The 23,925-nt window shown below is 39.0% G+C and overlaps 2 protein-coding genes and 2 long non-coding RNA genes across 4 annotated transcripts in view; 1 reads left to right on the forward strand and 3 right to left on the reverse strand.

Annotated features, from left to right (window-relative positions):
• Positions 1–11,488: 11,488 nt before the first annotated feature.
• On the reverse strand, positions 11,489–15,739 carry LOC110981668 (uncharacterized). Its single transcript, XR_002598483.2, has 3 exons — positions 15,154–15,739; positions 14,163–14,189; positions 11,489–13,320 (listed from the first exon to the last, which is right to left on the reverse strand). It is a non-coding gene; the product is annotated as an uncharacterized LOC110981668 (long non-coding RNA).
• Positions 15,740–17,160: 1,421 nt separating this feature from the next.
• On the reverse strand, positions 17,161–18,236 carry LOC147796887 (uncharacterized). The gene is made up of 2 exons (XR_015427609.1): positions 17,578–18,236; positions 17,161–17,287 (listed from the first exon to the last, which is right to left on the reverse strand). It is a non-coding gene; the product is annotated as an uncharacterized LOC147796887 (long non-coding RNA).
• LOC110977917 (phospholipid scramblase 3-like) overlaps positions 17,194–23,925 on the forward strand; it is a 29,742-nt gene continuing 23,010 nt past the window's right edge. Inside the window, exon 1 of the mRNA XM_087145350.1 lies at positions 17,194–17,333. The gene's annotated coding sequence lies outside the window, so the exon portion shown is untranslated. The remainder of the gene's footprint in view (positions 17,334–23,925) is intronic.
• Positions 18,940–23,830, reverse strand: LOC110977904 (uncharacterized). The gene is made up of 6 exons (XM_087145353.1): positions 23,611–23,830; positions 23,380–23,507; positions 22,928–23,151; positions 20,903–22,647; positions 20,102–20,390; positions 18,940–19,752 (listed from the first exon to the last, which is right to left on the reverse strand). The coding sequence occupies exons 1-3, from the start codon at positions 23,732–23,734 to the stop codon at positions 22,957–22,959; spliced, it is 447 nt and encodes a 148-aa protein (XP_087001479.1). The 5' UTR covers positions 23,735–23,830; the 3' UTR covers positions 18,940–19,752; positions 20,102–20,390; positions 20,903–22,647; positions 22,928–22,956.

Raw genomic sequence — 23,925 nt, forward strand, 5'->3', positions numbered from 1 at the left:
CACTGTACCATTACGTGTCATGTTGGAGTGCATTCTTGCTTTATATTTGTAAAGTGAACCTTGAACTTGCACTTCGATTCATCCTATCTTGTAAATTAATTTATAAAATATTGTTGATGTGATTTGTAAAATTTACCTTCAAATCAACACTGTTGCTTTATCAAGTAAAAGTAGGAATTCTGCTGTAAAACGAGCTACAAGTTTTAATCTTTTAAAGTGAGAACTCGCAGTTTCATGCCATCGATTCATATTCAAATTATGAATGGAAAAAAAATGAACACCATAAGAAATGCAATGTAATTTCCCGCATGCGCGTCGTGGTTGCTTCTACCGCGGCGACCGGCCGACCTGCAACGTCATCACTACCGCAAGGCAACGCCTGCTCGGAGCCGTAATGCCGTCATGATTTTTGATTTTCCCCCGATTGAATTCAGTACAAACTTTATCAAATATGTCGCCGCGCATCATAGCTGATTGCTGGTAATGTTGCACATCAGTACTTATGTTGCTGGTTTCTGGGCTCCACCGTGACCCACCACAGCACCGTCTAAGCAAACAAAGGGATTCAAGCGTGGGTCACTGTTAGCTGCCTATTACGTGGGAGATCAAGTTCACTGTGAAAACTGACGGGATGGTTTCCGCAGCCATGGACAAATTGAAAAATGCTCGTCTCTTCGATTTGAAACTGAATCCTGCAGTATGCTGAGGATTTTTGTCAAGGTATGAACAGAATGTGGTATCGTTAAAGAGCTACATCGCAAGGACATTTCAACGCATCACACCGCTTTGTTCTGTGCAGCCGGGCCGCATCGACGGGACCATTTTTTTGTGGTTTCCCCCGCAGCTCGAAGTGACGGTTCCGCTTGCTTCACAGCTTCCGGGTATTACCGACGTTTCATCAAAACACTGTCGTACAATATTGATCACTCAATGGCGTCAGACACAACAGACATTAGCCGGGAATCTGCTGAACTTTTGGACATCAAATGGCAGGACAAGACCAGCAAGAAGCACCCGTATTCTTGTGGTTTTTCCGGCAGTCGTCTGCGCCTCGTCGAGTTCTCTGAGAAACACGACTACTGCTCCATTCAATTTCAAACAGGTAACACTGATATGAACGTCAAATTTAAAGTGGCATACAGTCGTACGTAAACAAAATATGTAGCGTAAATCTAGTCAGAGATGTAGCCTACGATTCGACCGGTTGTTCAATCGATGTTAAATTCATTTAAAATTTGGATCTGATTTGGATAGCTTTACCGCGGACGTTAGAACTATTCCGTTTAATGTATTATTAATCGAAGTAATAATTTAACAACTATCACGGAGGAACACATCACAAGTTTTCTCTTGAACATATTGTCACTTATCGTCTAATTATTCACCATTCTTTTTGAAATCTCACGCAGTCTCTCATTCCTCCGTTTTCTGTTTTCTTGGATTGTCTGTTTTGCAGAATCTTTGAAGCCCGTGTGGATCGGAAGTCAGTTACAGAGACCGTCACATGCTGTTTTAACTGGAAGTATCCTCCAGTATCACCAAATGGCCGACACTAAAACCCAGTGACAATCTCTTAAAACAACAACTAAGTAAACTTTTCAAAGCAGCCCAAAGGAAACCTTTTGCTCCCTCTCAACTTAATTGTCGCTTTTGTCCACATTTTTGCTTGAAACGTTGGATCAAAATATGTAGGAGAAACTCTTCACTCTCTGATCAGTTTGCATGCCCTAAGTTGAAGGAGTAGCAAAGGTCACTAGAAATTATCCAGTTTGAAGATGATGGATTTTTTCTCTGATATGTCAGTTCTGAACAGAAAAAAGAGAAAGAAACCAGAGTGGGGTCTTTTCTGTCGGTTTCACTGGACACGCGCAGGACACGCGCCAATGTCTGGCCAGCTGTTACCGCAGTTAATCCCCCATAGCCTTTGCCTTGGAGACTGCACCGTTCACCCTTCTGATAGTATTGTATGTATTCTGGACGAAGTAACCTCGCATAAATCATGCAGTTAATTAGCCATTAGACTCCCCGGGCCATGCATAGTACAGACGATATGATTGATCATCTGCTGCGGCCATTTGTTCACAGCTGATATATCAGAGAATTCCAGTGTGAACTTGGCCATTATTTTGGAGTGGGCGAAGATATATTTTTTGTAGGAAACGCTTTCGTTGGACTCTGGTTCCGTTGTGAATACTTGGCCAGGTCGCATTTGATTTTCAACAAGTTCATTTTTTTCTAAATGACCTACTTGAATATTATGACAAGCTTGAAATTTAAAGCAGATTTAAAGCAGACTCATGGATCATTACACTGGCAACGCGTGGGGACTTATTGGTAAGGTTGGCATGCTGTGATGGTAAGGGCTGTGATTTTCTGGGCCTGTCTATGGTTGTTAGGCATTTAGAGCAAAACATTGTATTTTCTTTAAGGTGAATTTCTGTTTGCAACCCTTGTTCTTTGGCACCTGCTTCCAAGACGCATCTAACAGTTTGAGTTGATGGACCTTCTTGCTTCTTATGGACGAGCGCTTGCTGTGCGGCAGTTGTGCACTAAGCGAATAGCATGTAGGTTGTACTTATTGGAGTAACCCTAGATATCGTAGAACAAACAATTTTATTGAGCATGCTCTGTGTTTCCCGGTTTACAAAATGGAGAATGGAAATGTTGCGGTTTTGGACATATTTCGGGAAAGTTTTTCCCCCAAAACTGCTATTTTCACAACCAAGAAGCACAGAATGTGGTAATGTATTTATTATTATATATTTGACATTTTGATAATCAGCATACGAGATCGAGAAGCCATTGTTAAATATGTATTTTAGAGGTTAAAATATTGTAGGACCGTCTAACCTTCACTCCAAATTGGACGATCCTTTCATGTGGCTGCACTGTTCACTGGTAGTTTAAATAAGGTCATGTGTAGTGCATACTTTAAAAATCCATGCAACCACACATAATGATATATCAAACTCAGTCAGCCTATATTCTACATTCTTAAGTTATACTCAGTTGCTATTTGGTTGGCAAAAATGCTCTGAAATGTTAATATGCATCATTAACAGACAAGATTTCTGACCATGCAAATGCAATCATAAAATGTGACTTGTTTGGCAGAGCCTGTCTTGATCAACAAAAAACTTCAGCTTTTTAAGTCCTCAAATTGACATGTCCTGGAAAGTATCAGCTGCATTGATTTATTATATCCAATTAAAATCCCCAAATACTTTGTACATGTTTAAACTATGCCATCTTTCTTGATACTTGTAGTCTTTGAGGTATTGAGTTTGGGCAAATATTAATGGTAAAAACATGCATGCATCTCACCAGCAACCAGAGACTTTGTTGCTATTTTTAGAGCATTCACATGTTTTATTCATCTGTGCATGTGCCAAATGAAAGAACACTGCAGCATGACATGCATGATATTCCTCCTGTATTCTGTAGGTCTTTTATTGAATACATAACACTGCTTTTACTGTTTGTCGTGTTTTTACATGATGTAGATCAAGAGATGGATATTGAGAGAACATAATTTGTTGAATAAAATACTGTTGCATTTTAATTCATGTGAACCATGTCCAGTTTCATGTTATTGTGAACATGTGTATTAAAACTCAGTTGCTGTATGAGTAGTTCTCATTTGGCTAGAGACTCTGCCATTGCCAGTCAAAACAATGTTCAACATTAGTCAAAGTTATGCTTCCCTGCACAGTTGTTACATAAACCAAAAGGCCAACCAATTCCAAGGCCAAATGGCCATTAGTCCAAGTCTGGCAACCAACAGTTTCTCATGGGATGAGCTTGCATTTTTCTCCAGAGGACAGTCTCTTTGGCTGTTGTTGATTCCCTAGTCATGCTGGCACAACCAGACTTTTACTCCTGCACTGTGCTGCATCTGGCAGGGTCATGGATCAGCATACCTTTTGCTGTGGTGCAAAAATTCTTTTTGGTGTATTTTCAAAACTTTTTAGAATCAAGAGAACAATCAAAGAAAACTTGTACAGTTCAGCACTTGCATATTGTTAATAGAGTAATCAATACTGATGTGTACTTCATTATTTTTCTCCATCATATATAATCAATATTACAGACAAATTACTGCCCTATCCCGTCCTGACCGGTTTAGTTTTTCTTCGGCCCAGACTTTGAGATTACAACATCCCCCCCTCTTCAAAATAACAAGATGAACAAAATAATTAATGCAGTCAAAAGACTTAAAAACATTTGCACCTTTAATTTGGATAATTTCATCTGGCATAAAGACTGATTCCCAAACATCAACATATTTTGGGCTCTGTGGAATTCTTGGGAATGACAGTACAACATGTAGAATACATGATGAGAATGATAAATTTGATATACTTTAGAAAGCAGAGGAGGTTGGAATATTGTTTTTGACAAAACCTTCACACCATACGATGTTCCATTTTACTCAGTGTATTACATTGCTCATGTAGTACACAAGGCCCTGCAGAGCCCAAATGTTGTGCATGCAGTATGCAATATTGGCTCATGCACTTCATGTACTAGGTTCAAGGGTCAGCAAGCATTGTTCATGGTACAGTTCATGGGAATGTGTTTTGTTAACAGATGCTGGGTCATTCAAGTTCAACATATAGTGTGTGTGTGTGTGTGTGTGTGTGTGCGCATACAGTGTGAACCATGTACATGTACATGACCAATGCATATTACATGTATCATAACTTCCTGGATGATACAGATGGCAGCACCTAGTGATGCTATTTTTTTTTACATGCTTTAATAGCAAAGAATTCCTTTTTAATGGCCATGTAGTATCCTCAAAAGTGTATTTGTTTTCTGATTGTCTAGATAGCTGCTTAATATAAGTACACTCTCTTTGTCTCTAAATAACGGCAATGAAGATAGTCCTGGGCATTGAGATTTTGATATAATTTTTGGAACTATTATGGCAAAATACCTTTTTTCTTTGAGTGTTATTTTTTTATTATATTATTCTGGGGAGAGGTTTCACTGGAAACTCTCTTTGGAAAAATTGGGAAAGCCATATAAATATTTCCCCCACAGTTCTTTTTCAAACAGGTGATGTGTTCATACACAGAATTATCGCTCATTCTGTCATCTAAAAACAAAACATTTTTTAACATGTGGAAATTGTAACTTACTCTAGCCATGCTTTATCCAACAGTATTTCATGAAAGTAATTCTTGTAGTGGATAAAGGGGGTTATACATTTAAAACAGGAAAATTTCAGGAAAAAAATCCATACAGGCAGACAAACAAACAGGCTACATGTATATCCGGTAAAATGTTTTGACATGAAGAAAACCGTGAAGCTGAAAATGCTCATAAGATGTTAAGTTTAAAATATTTGCCACATTTTTAATTTTTTTATACAGTCTGTGCTAACGGACTGGACCCAACCAACCATGGTGGAAGAATACCAACCCCAGCAGGCTTGGTAGTTGAGCAGTTGAATTATCGTTGCTCATGGTTTGAATTATGAATCTGTCTCAAGTTAATTTTTCAATTTTTATTCACAATGCTTGAGAAACACTAGCTACTCGCGCAGTTCTTGTAAAATGTTTGTGATTATTTTTTACCCTTCTCCTCTTTTAGCAAATTTCCTGATGACATATCCATCTAAACATCTGTTACCTTGGAACTGATCTTTTTATTTCTTGTGCAGTGTGTAGACAAAGCCTAGCATAAAATTATTAATTTTCCATGGCTTACGATGTGATAAGTAAAAATGAAACCAAACAATTTTACATGTACATGTACACTGTACGTGCTTAGCTGATACATGAACCGCTTCACAGTTATTGATGTACATTTTACGGTGTACATTGTGTGTGGAACGACAATACTAGGCTGGTGATCTATGATCCCTGTTGCATGGCAACAGTGCTCATTAGCATGTAGGAGTTTCAAAAAGCTTGGCTACATCATACTTTTGGCTTCAGGGAATATTAGGCCCATTACTCAGGAGCTCTGACCAAATACACATTAGATCTTCTTCAGTCTCGGGTACAGAAAAGTACTTTAATGTTAGGCTAACCCCCAGTGTTTTTTCCAATGGTTTGGATGTGGAATGCTTTTAAACACATGCAGATTTTCAGCAAGGGATGAAACCTTTAGAAAGCCAAACTTTGGATAATGGCATCTGCAGTTCTATTGAATTCTATTGTTTAAGGGTCAAGACCCTGGCCACCCTTTCACAAGGATCTATGCATATCATTAGGTTGATTCTATCAAACATATTGTTATTGCACAGTGTAGGCCTACATGTGGCTGTGTGGTCTATAGACTGACAATACAGTTGTGTCTGCCTGTATGCCATCGAACCTTGGCCATACATAAATTTTGCTAGTGTAAATACGTGCACACAACCCAAAAGCAGCACTATACACGCCAAATATACACTGTACAATCATCATCAACAAATTACAAACTGATGGCTGCATATTTTTAAGAAAACAGCCAGGCATAAGCGTTGCATGAGACAAAGTATTCTAGTGAATGTACATTTCTTAACTTCCTTTTTATTTGAGAATGATCAGCAAGAACTGGAAAAATATTTAATCATTTTCATGATTATCACGTCTGTTGTGGCATGCATGTACATACATGTAGAACAGAGAGAAAATAACATAACTCAATTACAAATGTATGCTTTGCTCCATTGACCTTTATTTTCATTGCGCGCTTATGGGAAATTAAGTTTGTATTAAAAAGCCCAATCTCTTGGCTAGGATTGACTCTAAAGGGAGGGGTGATGGAGGTCTATCAGTGGTAGGTTTGGATTCAGCATATTTTATCTAGGCTCATTACCATTATTTTTATTCACATACAATATACTGCATTCCTAAATCGTCTAAAAGTGGCTTCTACAAGAACCCCAATTGGGTACCCAAATGGGTACAATTATGTGAAATGAATGCATCCACGTGTGTGGCAAATAATGCCCCTTTTTCATGGTACTCATTTCTTCAGACATTTCTGGTTCAAGATACTGTTCTTTTTGTATTAATTTAGGTTTTTTCTGGAGAAGGGAATGCATTTGTTTTTCATTTGTGTGCACTACAGAAGAATGTTCAATGCTCCATTTGCTCTATTTCCTGGTCATTTTGTTGAGCACTGTGGAAATTGAGATTATTGGATGGGTTATACAGTGTACTATGGAAGGCAGTCACAAACATCAGAGGATTACATACATGGACATGTTAATTGCCATAGCATTAGGGTCAGTGGGATGTGGGGGGACAGGGCAGCTGTCCCCACCCTCCCCAGTGGACGGGTCACTCTTTTCTGAAGGAATCATAAGCATCAATGTGTTGGAAACATTTCTTCCACCTTTCTTGAGGGGATGAGAAATTTTACATAAATGCTTAAATATCAACCGCTGCTCTTACAAAAAATTCCATTTTGCCCCGTGAACCAAAGTTTTCGATATTCTGCTGATCAAGATTTTTGGGGATCGTAGGTTTCAGGTTGAAACACTGTGTCTTTCAGTACGACAAATTCTGGTGCTTGAGACACAGATTCCAATTTATCGGGTTCATGGATTGTAATCCTTTAAAGGAATGAATGGAAATTCATTTTGGCTTGAGAAAGACACTGTCAGGATCAAAATGTAAGATGCTGCAATTTTTAAGCTTTGCATTTCTGGCCACATTAATAACAAGTGAGTTTGCAGATTTCCTGTTTTCTTATTCCTTTCAATATTTAAAATTATGAATCATGGAAAAGGGGATTTTATCAAACACTCACCCTGTGCTGAATTTTAACAGATGTAATTAGTTTCTTAATTCTGTTTGTTTTTGTTAAGTTGTCTTTTTTAATCTACATTTTCACAGACACACACTCAGTGGCATGGCGAAAAAATTTGGGGGGGGGGGTGTGTGCCAGAGTCAATTTACTGACTTGTAACCTGTTTGCCAACCTTGTGTCATGTAAAATTAACAAAGTGATCTACATTGCTTGCTTTGGGGAAATGCCGATGGCTGTATATCCTTTATGTACTATATTTGGATTCATTTGCAGACTGAAGCTCTATCGTCCGACTGGAATTGATTATTTAGGGGGTGTTGTGATTCCCCACACCCCCCCAGTCACTAGGTTCCTGCACATGCTGCATCCATTGATGACTCGAGTCACATTTTTGGCAACTGGACTTGAGTCGCGATGGATAAGTAACTCAGCACAAATCACTGCAAGCAAATGTCCCAACTCAAGTCCCTCATCAGAAGACCAGACTAGAGTGAAAGTTTGAAGACCTGAGTGCCGAAATAAAAGCAAATATCTTCACCAAAAAATTGGCATTGACTTTTAGTGCAGGCATGTAATATCCATGTCACATGATATTATCATCAGGAGCAAGATGTGGTGTGACCACATGTAGTAACCCAGAGGTTCATTTAAAATGCCACTAAATGACCTCTCTTGGTTTTTATTCATCGCATTGTATTCAAAGTTTTGTGAATCAAATTGACTTGAGCTGAACACCTGACTTGACTTTTTGGCTTAATGACTTGACTTGGTTGGAGCCATAAAAGTAGTGACTCGTTACAACTCTGACCACCTGTACCTCTTAATTTCTAAGGGTTTTTATGTCAATGCAGCATGAAAGACTTGTATGGATCTCTGTAAGTTGAGGACTGTCTGTTTAGGTTTAGTGAAGAAAATGACTTGCAACCCCCCCAAAGAAATCAAGAACGAAAGTAAGTTGCCAATCAACAAAGTCATTTACATGAAATTATCTCAATTGGAAGTACTTTTACTAAGGGTAATCACATCAGTTTTATTTGAATCATAATAGTTGGAGTGCCTAACATTTCTATCCAAGCAGAATCTTTCTCAAAGGCAAATCATAGCTAGGAAGGAGTTTGCATCGGTTTTTGTACTGTATGATATCATGATCGTTGCCAGCATCATAGTCATCATTATCGTTACCTCTGTCATTACACATACCTTCAGTGTCAGTATCACCCTCCTACTTGTTAGTTTTTGTTGAATGTTTTAACCAACGGGTCCATCTTCAGTACAGTCATCTACAGAAATTGTCATTTGGGTTAGATCCAGTTTTAGACGAAGGGGATTGCTGTATACAATTGCTCATGGGGAGGGAGTTATGCAACTCAACTTCAAACAAGATATTCTGAAATTCTTATGAAACCAGTGTCAATATGAAATCAAATTTCTCTGTTTATGTCCCTGGATGAAATTAAACCTCCAAATTTAATATGATCGTTAATTGACAGGTTTGCAACTGTGACAGATCTGTTTTATTGGATTCTCTTATTTTCTTCTCTTGTATTGCCTCACGTGCCATTCGCATGGCACATTATTTACGAGGCCTCAGATGTGTAGTGATCTGGTTTTTGTTACATAAAAAATGCCATTAAGTCCTAAACAGCCTGCCTTCTTATTCTCTGGTTACAGACGTCCAAAGCACATCTGCTTTTCACTCTTACCCCTATGGCAGTAACTCAGCCATTTTATTGGGGGGGTGCAGGTTAACATGTGTCATTTGGATCACCTGCAATTGGTGTTGGCAGTAGCCACAGTACAGTCTCGGAATTAACATCAATTGCTTGTTCAATATCTACAGTTTCCTGAGGGAAGGGAAAACCAATTATTATGTGTTAACCTCATGGCCTGTTGAAATTTATTGCTCTGCCTCAATGACAGACGTGGCGGGGACCAACCTAACAAATCATGTTTTCCTGTGATGGGTGGTGAAGGCACCCCCAGAATTTGTGTCCATGTTTTTTCATCACTTAAAGGAATTTGGGCATTTTCGTTATTGTTACAGTGATACCCAAATCATGATTTTACATTTTAGATATAATTTTGGGAACTTGACATTCACTTGCAGAAGTGTTACGTCGTCTTATACTTTGTCAGAAAAAGAATTCTGACGTGTCTTGTGAAATCTGAACACCCAGGGATGACCCATAACATGAAGAAGCAATATTTTAGATGGCTTGATTGTTGGAATTTAAAATGTGCTATGTCCCAGATTGAATTCCCGAGACGTGTGCCTGCATTTTCCACTCTACCCTGTGGAAAAACAAATCACATTTCCAAAGTCAGGGTTGTGACAAAAGGGAGTGGTGAATGTAATCTCCGTGTATATCTGAAGTCCAGATGTTTTCTACCTGTTTCATTGTCAGCTTGTGGAGGACAAATGTTACATGTTTATAGAGTACCATAATGCTCTCAGGAATGTGGGAGCTGCTGAAGTATCTCACAAGTTTAAATCTGAACTCAGCTATTCCACAAAAGTTTGTTGCATTGGTCCAAAGTTTAAAATATATATTTTCATTTAACGGTACATGTACATATATGAAAAGATAATGCTTAGCCCCCACCTTGGAGAATTAGATTTGGAGGTCTTTATTGAATCTGTAAACTGTTCATGCACACTTAATATATAGTTCCACAGGTAACAAATCAGTAACTACTCCTGTGTTCCACCCATCTATTCCTACATGTACATGTAACTGTCCTGCTGATTTCTATCCTGTACAATCCAGCCAATTCTAACTGAACTTTGCCCACTCAAGTCCAACCCAGTGCAACCTAGTCTAACCCAGTATTTAACCCAGTTCAGCCCACCCCTCTTCCCAACTTAACTGACCCTCTGCACATCACACTTGTTCCTCACCCAGTCATACTCAATCCAATCATCCTGACCCTGTTTTCTTTTCTACAATATTGTGCAAACCTAACTTATCCTAACCAAAGGCAGTGTAGTCCAACCATGCCCAGCCTGTGACAGTGCAACTTAACCCCAACCCAGTCCAGCCCAGCCAAAACAAACTCAGCCCATCCAACCCAACTCAGCTTTTATTAGTCCACCCCAACCTAGCATGACCCAACCCAGTGAAACCCACTTCGCTCTACACCACCCACTCCACCCTCCAACATACATATATATATGCATGTATTAACCACCCCCTCAACCTACCACCCAGCCACGTACCCACCCTCCCCACTCAGCCCATCCAACCCATCCAACCCATCCTAATCCAACCCTCCTTCCCAACTTAACCAAACCTCCACCCTTATCCTCATTATACTCTACTCACCCAGTAGGACGGGTGTGCTTGATAACAGAAAACAGGAGTCAGGCTCCTTGTCCCCATTTCTTTACATTGAAAACCCTTTTCCGTGTATATGACTGAAGAGATTTAATAAATCTGTCATGAAGAATCATCTCTCCAACTGCGATTATACTTGTGGTGGGGTGAGCTTCCTTGAACTGCGACAGTGTGTTTACTAATTTATTTATTTTTGATCTTGTCCTGTTTGTTCTTTTTACTCTGATCAATCCCCCACAACGATAATAAAAAGATAGTATGGAGTCGGTACCTAAAGATTTTGGGGCAACACATACAAACATCAGTCTTGAATCTGCTTAAGTGTACTTTGTATGACAAAAGTGGGGGGTTTGGTCCAAATGATATACACAAAACACATTAAAAATTCGCAATGAGGGACATTTTAAGAGAATCACACATGTATCTATTGTTATTAATTAAAGGGGCAGTAGTATTGGAAATATTCGATAGTACAAGTATGTTGGTTTGAAAATATGTATGGTTATTATAACAAGGTAAGTACCATTTTCTTTTCATGAGCACATAATACTTTTCTAAAGTCTCATGAAGTATTAAAGTGTAATAAAACGTAGCTAGTAGTCCATGCCATGACGTGCTAATTAATATATTCGACAGAGATGTAACATAAGGCACTAGTTTCGGTATTCAAGTACTGAAAACCTCATACATGTATTAATGCAAATTAAAAGAACTTAGATACAAGCATAGACCATTTACACTTTGCCTACAATTACATCTAACGCGGCCAAAAATTGCAGAAAAGTCACCCTTTGGTTGGTTTTTAGTTTTACCTCGATTATTCTCCGTTGGGAATGTACATTTATCCCATTTATTTGAAAGAGGTTTGTATTTTTTTGATATTTACTAATAAGTGTGTAAACTAAAATTTAAAAGTAACTACCAATCTAAGATTTAGATTTGTGATACTTTAATGCTTTTACTTTTGTACTGACGGCAAGCCATAATTTTTACAACCACTTTAAAAAAGAAAAGAAAAACAAACACAAAAGCAGATGCTATTAGGTAATTGAGTCAAGGTGTTTCATTGAAGTTGGTTTAAATTTCGATTTTTGTTCAGGAATGCTGGTAGCCAGAATGCTGGCAACCTGAATCATTCAATTTCAACATGATTTTACATGTACCCTTGGGGATAAGGATCAACCCTACCCCCCACCTCTGTTTACACTTTGGTGAGAAGACCGTCACTTAAATCAGTCCCTTTTAAATTGCAGTAGATATTCAACGGGTTTTAACTTGGAAAATTGAAACTGAGAAACCTCATAACTTCGCAAAAGACCCCTTGGGGACAGTGTACAGTTTCAAACCTGGCTGGGATTAGAAGATATTTTTCAGTAGTTTACACCAAACTCTGAATTTAAGAGGTATAACCGTTCAAGTTTTGCTATGTTTTTGTCCTAACTTAAGTATACAAAAAGAGACCAGTGTAAGATTGTAGGCAGCTGAGAGAGAACTCACGCCTGGTTCAGCTTTTTATTGTTCTTGTTACAACCTCTTTACTGGCTGTTTTCCAGATAACTTTTTCTAATCCCTAATCTCATCCAGGTTTAAAATGGAAATACCTTTATTGGTTCTAGATACATCTCAGAGATTTAAAATTGCCAGTTGCATAAGTCACAACAAGTCACAAAAGCTGTTGCAAGGATCACACTGAACTGTTTGAAAGCACTCATTTCAAGACAACTACAGACTTCTAGCTAATAAATCAAGGCATTCTTCAAGGTGAACAAAATTAGGTCATAGACTCCATAATACATTATCAAAGGTCGATTATGAAGGTAAAGTATTCTCTTTGATTTGCTTTTAATAGTGTGACATGATGCTAGGACAGGCTGAGGGAACTTGGTGGTGGTGGTGGTGGGTGGATGTTACTGAAGTGAAGACAGTAGAAGACATCCAGGTGGAAGTGGAGATGTTGCTTTCTGGAGAGCAAAGGATGTGGTGCTCCATTGTCTGGTAGTTTGCATGCATGGGTGGATCCACATTCAAATTTGGGGGGGGGGGAGTTGAGACCAAGCTTTTGTTACGTTGCCCAAAAAACTGGTAAGTTTTCTGTAGTCTTTTTGGGCCCTTCTATGGGGCGAGGCTATATTTTTATGCTTTGGGTAGGGGCATGGCCGTCATTGACCCCCTCCCCTTGACCTGCCCTTGTTTTCATCCCAGCTGGATGGGCCATGCCGAATCTAAAGGATGACTGAAAAAGAATAAAAGGGGCATGTTTCAACAATGGTGTAAGTACATATAATCTTTTTTTTCCTGGGGTGAGAATGTATTCCACGGTAGCAGTGTGACCCTAACAAGTTGAGCAAAATTCAGTGAATAAGAAAAATGTGTTTATGGCCTTGTAAATAAACTACAAATAGGCATTGCGCTGGGGAAATATACATGTGCATCATGGTCACTTGTGGGCGGCTGGTGCTTTACGTATCCCACATGCTCTTACCAAGATAAATATAAACTAACGTGAAAATACCGCTCCCCAATACAATCAACAAATTTGGCCTGGTTATGTTTCATTTTGCAGCCGATCATTGCTGTGGTGCAACTGGGGTACATTTTGCAGGGAGCACTTGGGAGCCCTCATTTTCTGGAGGGAGCACTCGTTTTCTGGAGGGAGCACTCACTGTGTTTAGTGGCAGTTAAACACTGACCAAATTGACCACTGTCACCAGATTCTTTTAATTCCCTTGTCTAATTTTTGAGGGGGGGAACGGGCTTTGAGTGGGGGCTGGTGCCTCCATGCCCTGCCCCCTTTAAGTACGCCCCTTGCCCTTAGATATTTAAGTTGATCTTTTATACACCTTGAGGTTGATTGTTAGGAAGAACTGTACTGTAGGTTTAAATGAAAAAGTAAGAAAAAGCAACTGTAAGCTTAAACCCCACCCAAAGAGATGGAGATTATTGATGACATGACTTCTTAATGTGGAGTTGGGATATAGTCGATGTTGGACATAGTACAGTTTCTAATTCTTTATATTTCAAAGATTCATTACATGTCATAGCTACAGCAAAGTAAACATGACAATAAGGACTCACCACACGACGAGTCGGTGTCTTTGGGACCTGTACATCGAGAAAAAGAGGGAAACGTATAAATCGCATGTACGTACAGACCTAACACCAATGATTTTTAAATTGAAACACATTTTACTTAGCCGCTTAGCTGCCTGTAGTTGTGTTAGTGTATTGTAATTGGTATTACAATATTGGGCCAGGAGGATGTACATGTAACCTTAATTTTTTTTTCGTTCGCCGTAATTTTGCTCAGCGCTGCATGCTTTGTTGGGTATTGTCTTGGTGTGAGCTGGTTACTCTGTGGAATTGCTGCCCACTCAGCCACCGTTCTTGTCGGGTTCAATTTTTTATTTTGCTGTCTCAGATCAGTTAGAGGAATCACAGTCCATAAACATTGATGAAATGTCAGATTACCCAGATATTCATCGCCCGCGAATTTGGAAGTTTTCTTCAAACTGGAAATTGTAGCGGTGGATGCCGCCGATGCCATTTTGACAAAGTTTTCTTTTCACGATTATCATTTTGTTTGTCGGCCGGATAACAGATGCTCTCGTGCACGGAACACAAAACACAAAAGTTTCAGCTCTGTACATAGACAGTGTGGTCCCCCTCAAAAAAGAAAGAAAATACGTAAAGAGATTTTTTTCAATCGTAAAAAGATGAAATGTCAACCAGCAGTATTTATTACGGCTTTGAAGAGGACAGTCCTGGCTTCGTGTACATGTTGTGTCATCGTATTTGCTTTTGGCGATCCAGATAATAAGCTCAAGTAAACGCAAATACCCTGGTTTGAGTTTGTGCCACTTTTTTTCAGAAAAGTGGGTTTCTCAGAAAAGTTTCAGTATGTAACCCTGTCAGCATGCTCTTTTAATCAAATTGTAAAAGTGAAAATTGGCGTCCGGTCATTAGACTGTAAACATGGTAAAAGAAGCATAAAGTCGATCATTCCGGTTTTGCGATGACTTACAACAAACAATCGCACCATGCTTTTTCTGAAACAACTCTTACTTACCTCTTTCTTGTGGTTCTCGACCCCGAGGACCGGGTGATGGTTTGATGGGGGGTACATTGTCCTGTGGCTCTGGCATTTTGATATCTGAAGTTCAGTGAAACGAAAAGCGTTGTCGTTTGGATGGTGAGATTCTTCTTCGCAGTCTTAGACAACATCAGAGTGCTGGCTTTTATGATAATGACCCAAGAAACTGCCTGATTATAACAGTACGTCTACTCTCGCCCGTCAAGTATCCTTCCGCAGCGGTTACCGGTACCTAATTATGAGTGGTCCGGCACAAAACAATAGTGTTACCACGGGAAATTGGTCAGTTGTCGAGATATTGGTGTTGATTGAATTCGACCCTGCTTTTTATCAAAGTCAAACTCTAATGCAATCACAAGTTTCCCCAGTGTTGATCTTACATACTGCATGTCCTTTCCTCGTAATCCTGGCCGATCTATCTACAAAATCATCATGCACATGTGTTGACCATGAAAATAAGAGGGAATCCTTGACAATGAGATTTCATTTAGTAGTTTGAATACTAGGCTCTTGAAGTCTTATTCACTATTTATTGGTATAGGATAAGGGGCCATGCTCAGAAATGTTCAGGGGGCATCTGTGTTTCTTTAAATTTTTCAACTTTGACATTTTCGGGTTTAAAACGAAAGAACGCATGAATGAAAAAACAAATAACGTCTGTGTCTTTTTATGCGTATTAAACATATTACTGTATTTTTCAATCACTTTATGTTAAAACTATATTGCAGCTTGAAAGGATTGATTTATCTGTGATTTTTTTCATGTGCATTTTTCTTTAAAAGTTACAGGGTAATTAAGTTGAAATTACAGGCCGACAAAAGACGAATGACTGAAAATAAGGGAGAGAAGTTCTAAACATTTCACTGACTGATAAAATGCTGAAGACGTGGAATAAAATGTTAATGTGAGAAGCTGTGTGGTGCAAAAGGACACAGCAGTCTAAAAACTGATCGAAAATTGACGAAGGATGCGGAGACTGGTGAGTATCTCTCAGACACGTTGTTTGTAATTTTTAGGGTAAAATATATTTCGTGAAATTCCATTAAAATTCAGATTTTTTGTGCGATAACATTGGCAGTTTCTCATTTGAAATAAAGTGATAAATTTATATTTATGAGAAATTCACATTGAAAAATCATTGTTTTATCTTGGCTGCTTTATCTGTGCCTTATGTCCTTGTACATATACCTTTTTTGGTTGTTTTACTGGCCTCCCTTGCCTCCCGTTGAGCTGGAGTTGTTGGAGTTACCAGACCCTTGCCCTGTTTGTCCATGGTCTAATCTAGACCAAAAGAAGGGGTTTTCTTTCACAGTCATTTGTTCCCATCTGAATTGTTTGCATGGATATTTTGTCCGTTGTGCGCGAGTGGAAATTATCTATAATTTGCAGGTAACGCATTCTTCATGTCTTGTGTGATGGAGGAAACGCAGACTTTTTAAAGGAGAAATGTATGTTAATCACCTTTTTCCGATGGCTCTTGAAGGCGCGAACCGGAACTGCGAAATCCATAAAATTGAGTGAACGTCGTCTTCTCATATTCTTTTTTTTTTTTACAATATCCTGTGTTTCTTTTTGGTAGAGGAACGATGATTTTCGATTCGTGTGTAGAACCAGAACGTACGTTGCGTTTTATGTTGCATTTTTGAATTTTGGTTTAAAAAGGGACGGGTTTAGTGTTATATTCATCCTCGCTTACGTGAGGGTGTAGCTCACATTTAATAAGCGTACCCCTCGGTCTCATTTCTTGCTGGGTATACCAGATAGACCCCAAAAGTTACAGCTGTCACTCTTAAAGAGAGAAAAAACGACCATTTTTTCCTCCAGGTCACTCAGAATGGTTTGTCAAGCTTATATGAAGAGTGTGATGTATTGACTTCAAGCGTTCCCTTAACGTTGTAGTATCGTATGTAGCTGTTGTAATAAACGGTTTCCCGTGAATTCATCGAGACTTAAGATGGCTCTTGCTTCCGTTCCTTTTCCCAGCACTCAAAATTGGAAATGAACACAAACGTTTCACTAAACACGTGGAGAAACCGCTTGCCTGTCGTCATTTGACAGCTTATGGACATGATGAAAAGTGCTCGTTTGAAGTTGAGCCTGCAAGCCTAGCCTGCAGACAGAAAAGATGAGAAACGAAAGTTGAGAAAATGTCAAGGGTGAGTGTACATGGTTTGCCTAGTTGCAGTATAATACAAAAAGATGATACAGCATGTACATGTACGTGTATACTTGTCTGAGGGAGAACATTTCTCCTTTCTTTCTAGGTAATTCTTAAAAGGTAATTGTTTGCATTCAAATACATGAATATGGTTTTTGAAAATACATGCAGCACGTTTAAACACTAAATGTATTTCATTATGTATCAATCGATAGATGATAGATCTAAGCTTCAAGTTTTACTTTGGCAGTGTTCGGTGTCTATCTATTTTTAGTCTTCCCGTCTGTCGCCTTAGGGTTTTTTACTGTCGGCCCTCCCTGTTTTGTCTTGGAAGAACTTTGTCTGGTTGCTACAGTGGATTTTTCTAAAATATAAAGTAAAACATTCATTGTACCTTATATGTATACACATATTCGAAACAAGTTTGGGAAATACTGCTTTCCGGAAGACGATTACTGCACATTCTTGTCTCCTGTGGCTCTCTTTGTCGAGTCGACGTCGTTGGCTTGCATTCTTTCACAATGCGCTGGGGGTGTTCCCGTTTTCGGGGAGGCATTTTTTTCAGTGCAGAAATTTCGTCCAAAGGGCAATAGTTTTGATCTTAGTTTGTTTGCTCTCAGGAAATGATGCAAGATGGTTTGCCCTTGGTGCCAAATAGAATTGTACATGTAGACATTGTTACTCAGTTTTATTGTGACGTTGCGGAATAGAAGTAGTTCCTCTTGAAACAAAGCCTGTTCATAGTGGTTATTTAGGCGTAGCTTTTATATTTTGTAATCAACTGCGAATTTAAACATTTGAATTCGCCTCACACCTTGATTTGAGTTTGGATTTATACTTTCACAGTCCTACAAAAACGTGGAAAAAGCAAGCTACCCCTAAGAATAAAGGTAGAATCCTCTGTCACTCCCATTCCACCTCACTGGTAACCACAAATTCAGTAGCTTCCTATATATTCAGGGAAACAATTCCAGGGAAGCATGCTTACTGCAAGTTACTGCAAGTGTACTTGCAGTAACTCTCACGGGCATTTGTAATATTCATTCAGTATCTGTGAATGAAGCGACTAACCAAATAAGTCTTAGCTGTGTTTTGATTTTAATAATACCGCCCACCTTCAGAATGCGCGCATTTCCAGCAAGGTTATAGGTATCAAGTGTAGCCGAGGCGTCTGTATGTTTGACTTCACGTACGGCTGTGAGATTTAGCTTTCTGTGTGAAGATCATAACCTTTGATTGAAATACTTGTATTAATTGCCTTATATAAAATTTGATGAGTAAATAGAAATTTGAATGGAGGAAGATGTGTTCAGTGAGTCAGAATTAGCGAGGCTCAACAACTTAAAGCATAATCTGAGATTCTAGCATTAACCTGCATATCGTTTTGAGGGGAAATATCAGACTTGGTCTCAGAATTTACTGTGACATGTAATGTGTCTTTCCCTCAAGAGGAGCACCATACAACAAAAACATTAACTTTCAAAACCTCGAGGACTTGAATTACTGCCATTTGAGGAATACTTGTATTTGAAAATCCAGAGTTTGCGTGAGATTTTACTCAATACAGACAAAATAAACACACTCGTTATCCTATTCTGCATTGCTCGTATCAATCGAGGTTTATTTTGTAAACCAAATATTCAAAACAGGCACTTGAAGATTTATCAACTTATCCATGGTCAGTAAGTGAACGTATTTTACGTATGTTCATAAGTGGGAGGTGCGCGTTTAGAACCTACGTGGCGTTACATTAAATCCTTACATTTACATGTGCATGCTCACTGGTACTTACAACTGGCACCTGGTTTTGAGTGATGATAGTGCACAAAAAGCGTAAACTTTTGACACAGCGATAAAGTTAGTTTGGTGCAAAATGTCTCAAGTTACATATGCAGCAAGGTATGAGACGGAGAGAACCCCCCTGCTTTGTGTTGGTCATTGTCTCTCAGGAATCTGGGGAATTCCTTTCAGACATCTTGGGGGGGATGTGTTAAGTAACAATAGTCTGGAATGTGTATAGGGATTGGACATGTTGGGGGGGGGGTACCCCTCGGTCTCATTTCTTGCTGGGTATATCAAGTTAACCGCTGAGAGTGCCCAGTGGGACAACTGTCTGTGCTAATGAGAAGCAGTAACGGTTCGACCCACCAGTGCGTACAGAATTACTTTTTTGTGTTCCTACATCTATATCTTTCGCTTTTAGATATCAGTTTCGTGAGGCTCTGTGAAGTCGTTAAGGTAAAACTTTTGACAGATAACAGTGTGATGGAGACCAGTTAAAAAGTGTGTGTTCCTTGAATTAAGGATGGTTTGGTTTAAAGATCTTGTAACATTGAATTGCCGATGCCTGGTAGACTGGTGGTAGAGTTGTAGGTTCGCTACTTCTGTGGTGCCTTTCTCTATCCATTGATACTTTCCTGAAGACAGTAGAACAGAAATACGTGTATATGTATTACAAATTAGTCACTATGATATATCCTTAACCATAAAGCCTAAAGGTTGAGTTGCATACCAAAGATCTGAATTAATTAAGAGGGCGTCTTGTCAAATTTGATATTCCTGGACGTTTGTTGGACAGCATTTAGGAATTTCCTGTCTGCTACAACATGCTCAACGGTTCCGTGATAAACCTGCACCATTATGAGCACAAGTAATGGGACTGATATATTCACTAGGTCGAACCTTTTTGTTTTGCAGTCTCTCTCTCTCTCTCTTACTCTTATTAATATAATAATATTATTTATTGAGTGGGCACAAAAGTCTAACCTGTTTTGGAGTTAATTGTAGCCGTTGATGTGAATTCGTGCCGATGTGAAGGCTTCCCTGCCGTTTGTGTCTGTGATGGTAACAGTAATTTTTTTTCGATGGTGTTTAGCTGCTGCCATTTCGATTCTAATTCCCGTTTTCCCAGACCTCTGGCGACCATCCAATACTGCAGAATGACCATTCATATCCCACTGAATGCTAACCTTTGTGTCGGCTTCGTATTTACAACGCAGCTGAATTGGTTTGCCAATGTCAAAGTAGCAGTCATACAGACTGTCCACAGCCGGATCTGTCAATCAAAATGGATGTCTTGTTTGTAGTTTATTCGATGATTTATAAATGTACTCTTTAAGTACACGTTGATTAGAATAACCTTATTTTTTGCACATTTTGTGCTTTGTCTGAGGGCAATTTCAACTTAACTTGTGAAGGACAGTGAGCTCATTTGCGGTCTCATTCCATAAAAATTTATGCACTGAAGAAATTATAGAAAGGTTACATTTATTTGTTGGATGCGAACATGCATTTATGCGAGATTTGAAGCTTTTCATGGTGGAGGTAGCAAGTACACCAGACAGGTTTGCGGTAGCATTATAGATATACATGTATCTTTTTTTGAATATGTGTTGATCTGAAAAGAGCCGATGGTACCAAATACACAAAAAAGAGATACATGTATATCCATGGTGCTAGGGCAAACCTATCTAGTTTATATGCATTCATGCGCTGTTATTAATAATGAAATTTGTACAGATTTCTTACTGTTAAAATTATTTCCGTTGATTTTTACATGGTACCAACCTCTTTCCTGCGGCTCTCTTATGCTCGAGTTGAGTAAAGTTCTAGTAGCCCAGTATTGCTCTGTTGGCTCAGCTGACATGCTTACAGAAATATGAGCAGATATGTCTTGTCCGTAAAACTCAGGCCCAAACGATATCCTCAATCTTGGTTTCAAAACGCGTACTTGAGTGTTGTGATGAATCATGCTGCTGCACCAAGCATTATGAATGATATCTAGTTGCATATGCATGGCGTAATGATACACCATCAGATATGTTGTGATTCGGCGGATTGGTCTCCGTTTTCACCGAAGTGGTGTGCTCGGCCTCATTTCACATCATGGTTAATACATTTCTGTGTTAAGTTCATTTAAATCATAGAAAACGTGTTATGTTCAGGGATTGATGAGACTGGATGCTTGCCTTGGTCACAACTCGGTAACTGTTCATACACATGTCTATCTGGTTCACTTCCACTGATTGTGGGCGCCCCATTGCACTGCGAACCTCCTCTTGGCATTTGAAGCAAGATATGGGACGGAGAGACCCCCCCCCGCCTTTGTGTTGGTCATTGTTTGATTGGAATCTCAGGAATTCTTTACAGACTTCTAGGGGGATGTGTTGGATAACAATAGTCTACAGTGTTTATAGGATTGGACAGGTAAGGGGGTACCCCTCCGTCCCATATGTTGCCTGGTATACCTCATAGTTTTGCCTCGCGCAAGCGTTGAATGATTAAAAAAGAACAAAATAAAATGAAGTGCTCTAAATGTATTTCCACAGCATGTTTTTGAAAACCTGTCAAAACAGACCAGTTCAAGGAAAAAGGTATTTGTGTTTTCTTTGACCTATCTTGTTTTCCACTCTTTCCCCGTGGTGAAAGCTTCGTGTTAACCCTAACAATACCACGTCCATCGATTTCAAATCAAGAAACAAAACACCGCACCACATTGTAAATTTTGCAAGTTCAATACTGTTTTCATAATCGTTCAAACAGGTGACAAATGGGAATATTTTATAACAAAACCGTTGATAAAAATTGAATTGAGTAGATGAGTGTTAATGGAAAATGGAAAGGACACACGTCCTTTGGATTTTTGCAGCTGAACCCGGAAGTGACTTTTAAATAAACTAGAGCTTCGACTTACATGTTCCTAGTAACCCAACCAAAACCAGTTTTCTGAACACGTGTGTCATTTCATAGGCCAAGTACAACCTCTACATGTCTATAAGTCACTTATAATGAAAAAAAAATTTTTTAAGAGGAATGGTTCTTGAATTCGGTAGTTATTAATGTCTGGATTTTTGATAAATGTTATTGTTGGTAATTCCTTGTCACTGTTTGAAAATTTCTCACAAATTATTCTCATGTTATATGTAATTGTATTTTGCTATGAAGAGCAAATTAAATTGTAAGTTCGAAAATGTATTCTTCCAGTCTTCTTAATAACGAAAGCTTTGTAATAGCAAGTGTTAACAAATCCAGCAAGTTATAACGGACACAATAAAAACACAAAGCTTCATAAACTCAAAGTTTTAAGCATACCCTCCGGCCTTCCGCTCCCAATGTTCATAAAAACGAGAAGTGATTTGTGTGGCTTTGAAACGAGTAGGCCATGTTCCAAATAAATTAAATCCTTAGGTTTATGTTAGGATGTCCAAAGTGGGGATTTCTTGAGAGAGGAAGAGCATGCTATCCACACGGCCTGGAAGGATACCAGATACTGAGTGTCAAACTGCGCGCAGATTCTTTGCAGGATATCAAGCCTGTTGGATGTGGAACAGAACAAAGAAAAATGATGATATTGGCTCACCAGTGAGCTTAGAACTTTCAAGTAATATAGAAATCTACATTGACTTAGATCTGATCTGTAGAGATTAGACTGAGGGCTCGAATCCAATTTTAGATTAATTTAATGCGTAGCACAGCATCTGAGGCACTCTGTTCTTTTTTGTTTAGACACTGCTCTGCCTTTCAGTTATTGGCCGACTCTGGTGGTCTAATAAAATAATAACACAGCAGGAGCTAGCCAAATTGAGATCTCACCTGTTGTAAGTACATGTAATAGGATAGCGTTACTCGTCAGAATCACTGCTGCTGCTACTGCTGATCTTGCTGCCAGAGTCACGACGGACTTTCATTTTGGAAGAAGACGAGACCCGGCGCCCCTTCGAGTCAGTCACAGAAACACTGTATTTCTTCTTATGATGACAGTGTTGAACGTTGTTGATGATAAGAATGCTTTGTCCAGCGTGATATTGTGGGGACTCCTGGCACAGCAAAGAAAGCAGAGTAGGATGGAATTTGTTATGTCAAACAAAACCTCATGATGAGTCTAGTCCTTTCTGTCTTTGTGTGCTTTTTTACCCAGATCCTACTTGGTTGGAGTTGTTTCTGATAGAATTAATGACAAAACGGTTTGATTCCGTAAGTTTGACTTCTATCGTCTTCGTTACGTGAAAAGAATACGTTCAAAATTCGCATTTCTATAGACTTACCTTGTATATTGTAAAGTCGTTCCTCTTCCACTCGATAATAACGCTTGACTTGGCGCTAAACTCTGCGGCCAGTATTGTGGTATCTCCTTTGTATACTTTACGGTTGTGCAATGTGGAGACCACCGGATCTGTTGGTCAAAACTTTGTGATAATTTGTGGTTGTAATGGTATTTATTAGTTAGTATATATGTCAGTTTACCTTGTCGTTATTACTGATGTGTTTTGTTTTACCTGACTCCGTTGGCTCCCTTTGACGGTTACCGGGCGTGCTTTTTACGATGAAAAGTATTTCGTTGTCACTTGTTTTCATGATGTTCGACATATTAGAGAAAAATCCAAAACGCGACGCTGCCATGTTTTGACTACTGAGAGAAGCTTTTGATGTTGGCGAGAAAGAGCGGGTCTTTGATCTCCAGGCTTTGCGATACGTGTGTTACCCCCAACAGTGGTGCAAGCTCTTAAAATAAGGCGCGCATTAATATACAATTTTGGTTTAACTGGTTCTTTTGAATATTCATAGTTGTTCTGAACAAGAGTAGTTTTTTC

This window comes from Acanthaster planci, linkage group LG14, assembly GCF_054643075.1.
Source record: "Acanthaster planci isolate LZ-2023a linkage group LG14, COTS_SCS, whole genome shotgun sequence".
Taxonomy (NCBI): domain Eukaryota; kingdom Metazoa; phylum Echinodermata; class Asteroidea; order Valvatida; family Acanthasteridae; genus Acanthaster; species Acanthaster planci.

Bases quoted from the DNA above. Each gene is read 5' to 3' on its own strand.
- LOC110977904 (XM_087145353.1), bottom strand. From the start codon at position 23,734: ATGGCAGCGTCGCGTTTTGGATTTTTCTCTAATATGTCGAACATCATG. The intron at 23,508-23,610 runs GTAAAACAAAAC...TTTGACCAACAG, and splicing joins AAGGGAGCCAACGGAGTCAG to ATCCGGTGGTCTCCACATTG. The intron at 23,152-23,379 runs GTAAGTCTATAG...TTGCTGTGCCAG, and splicing joins ACGACTTTACAATATACAAG to GAGTCCCCACAATATCACGC.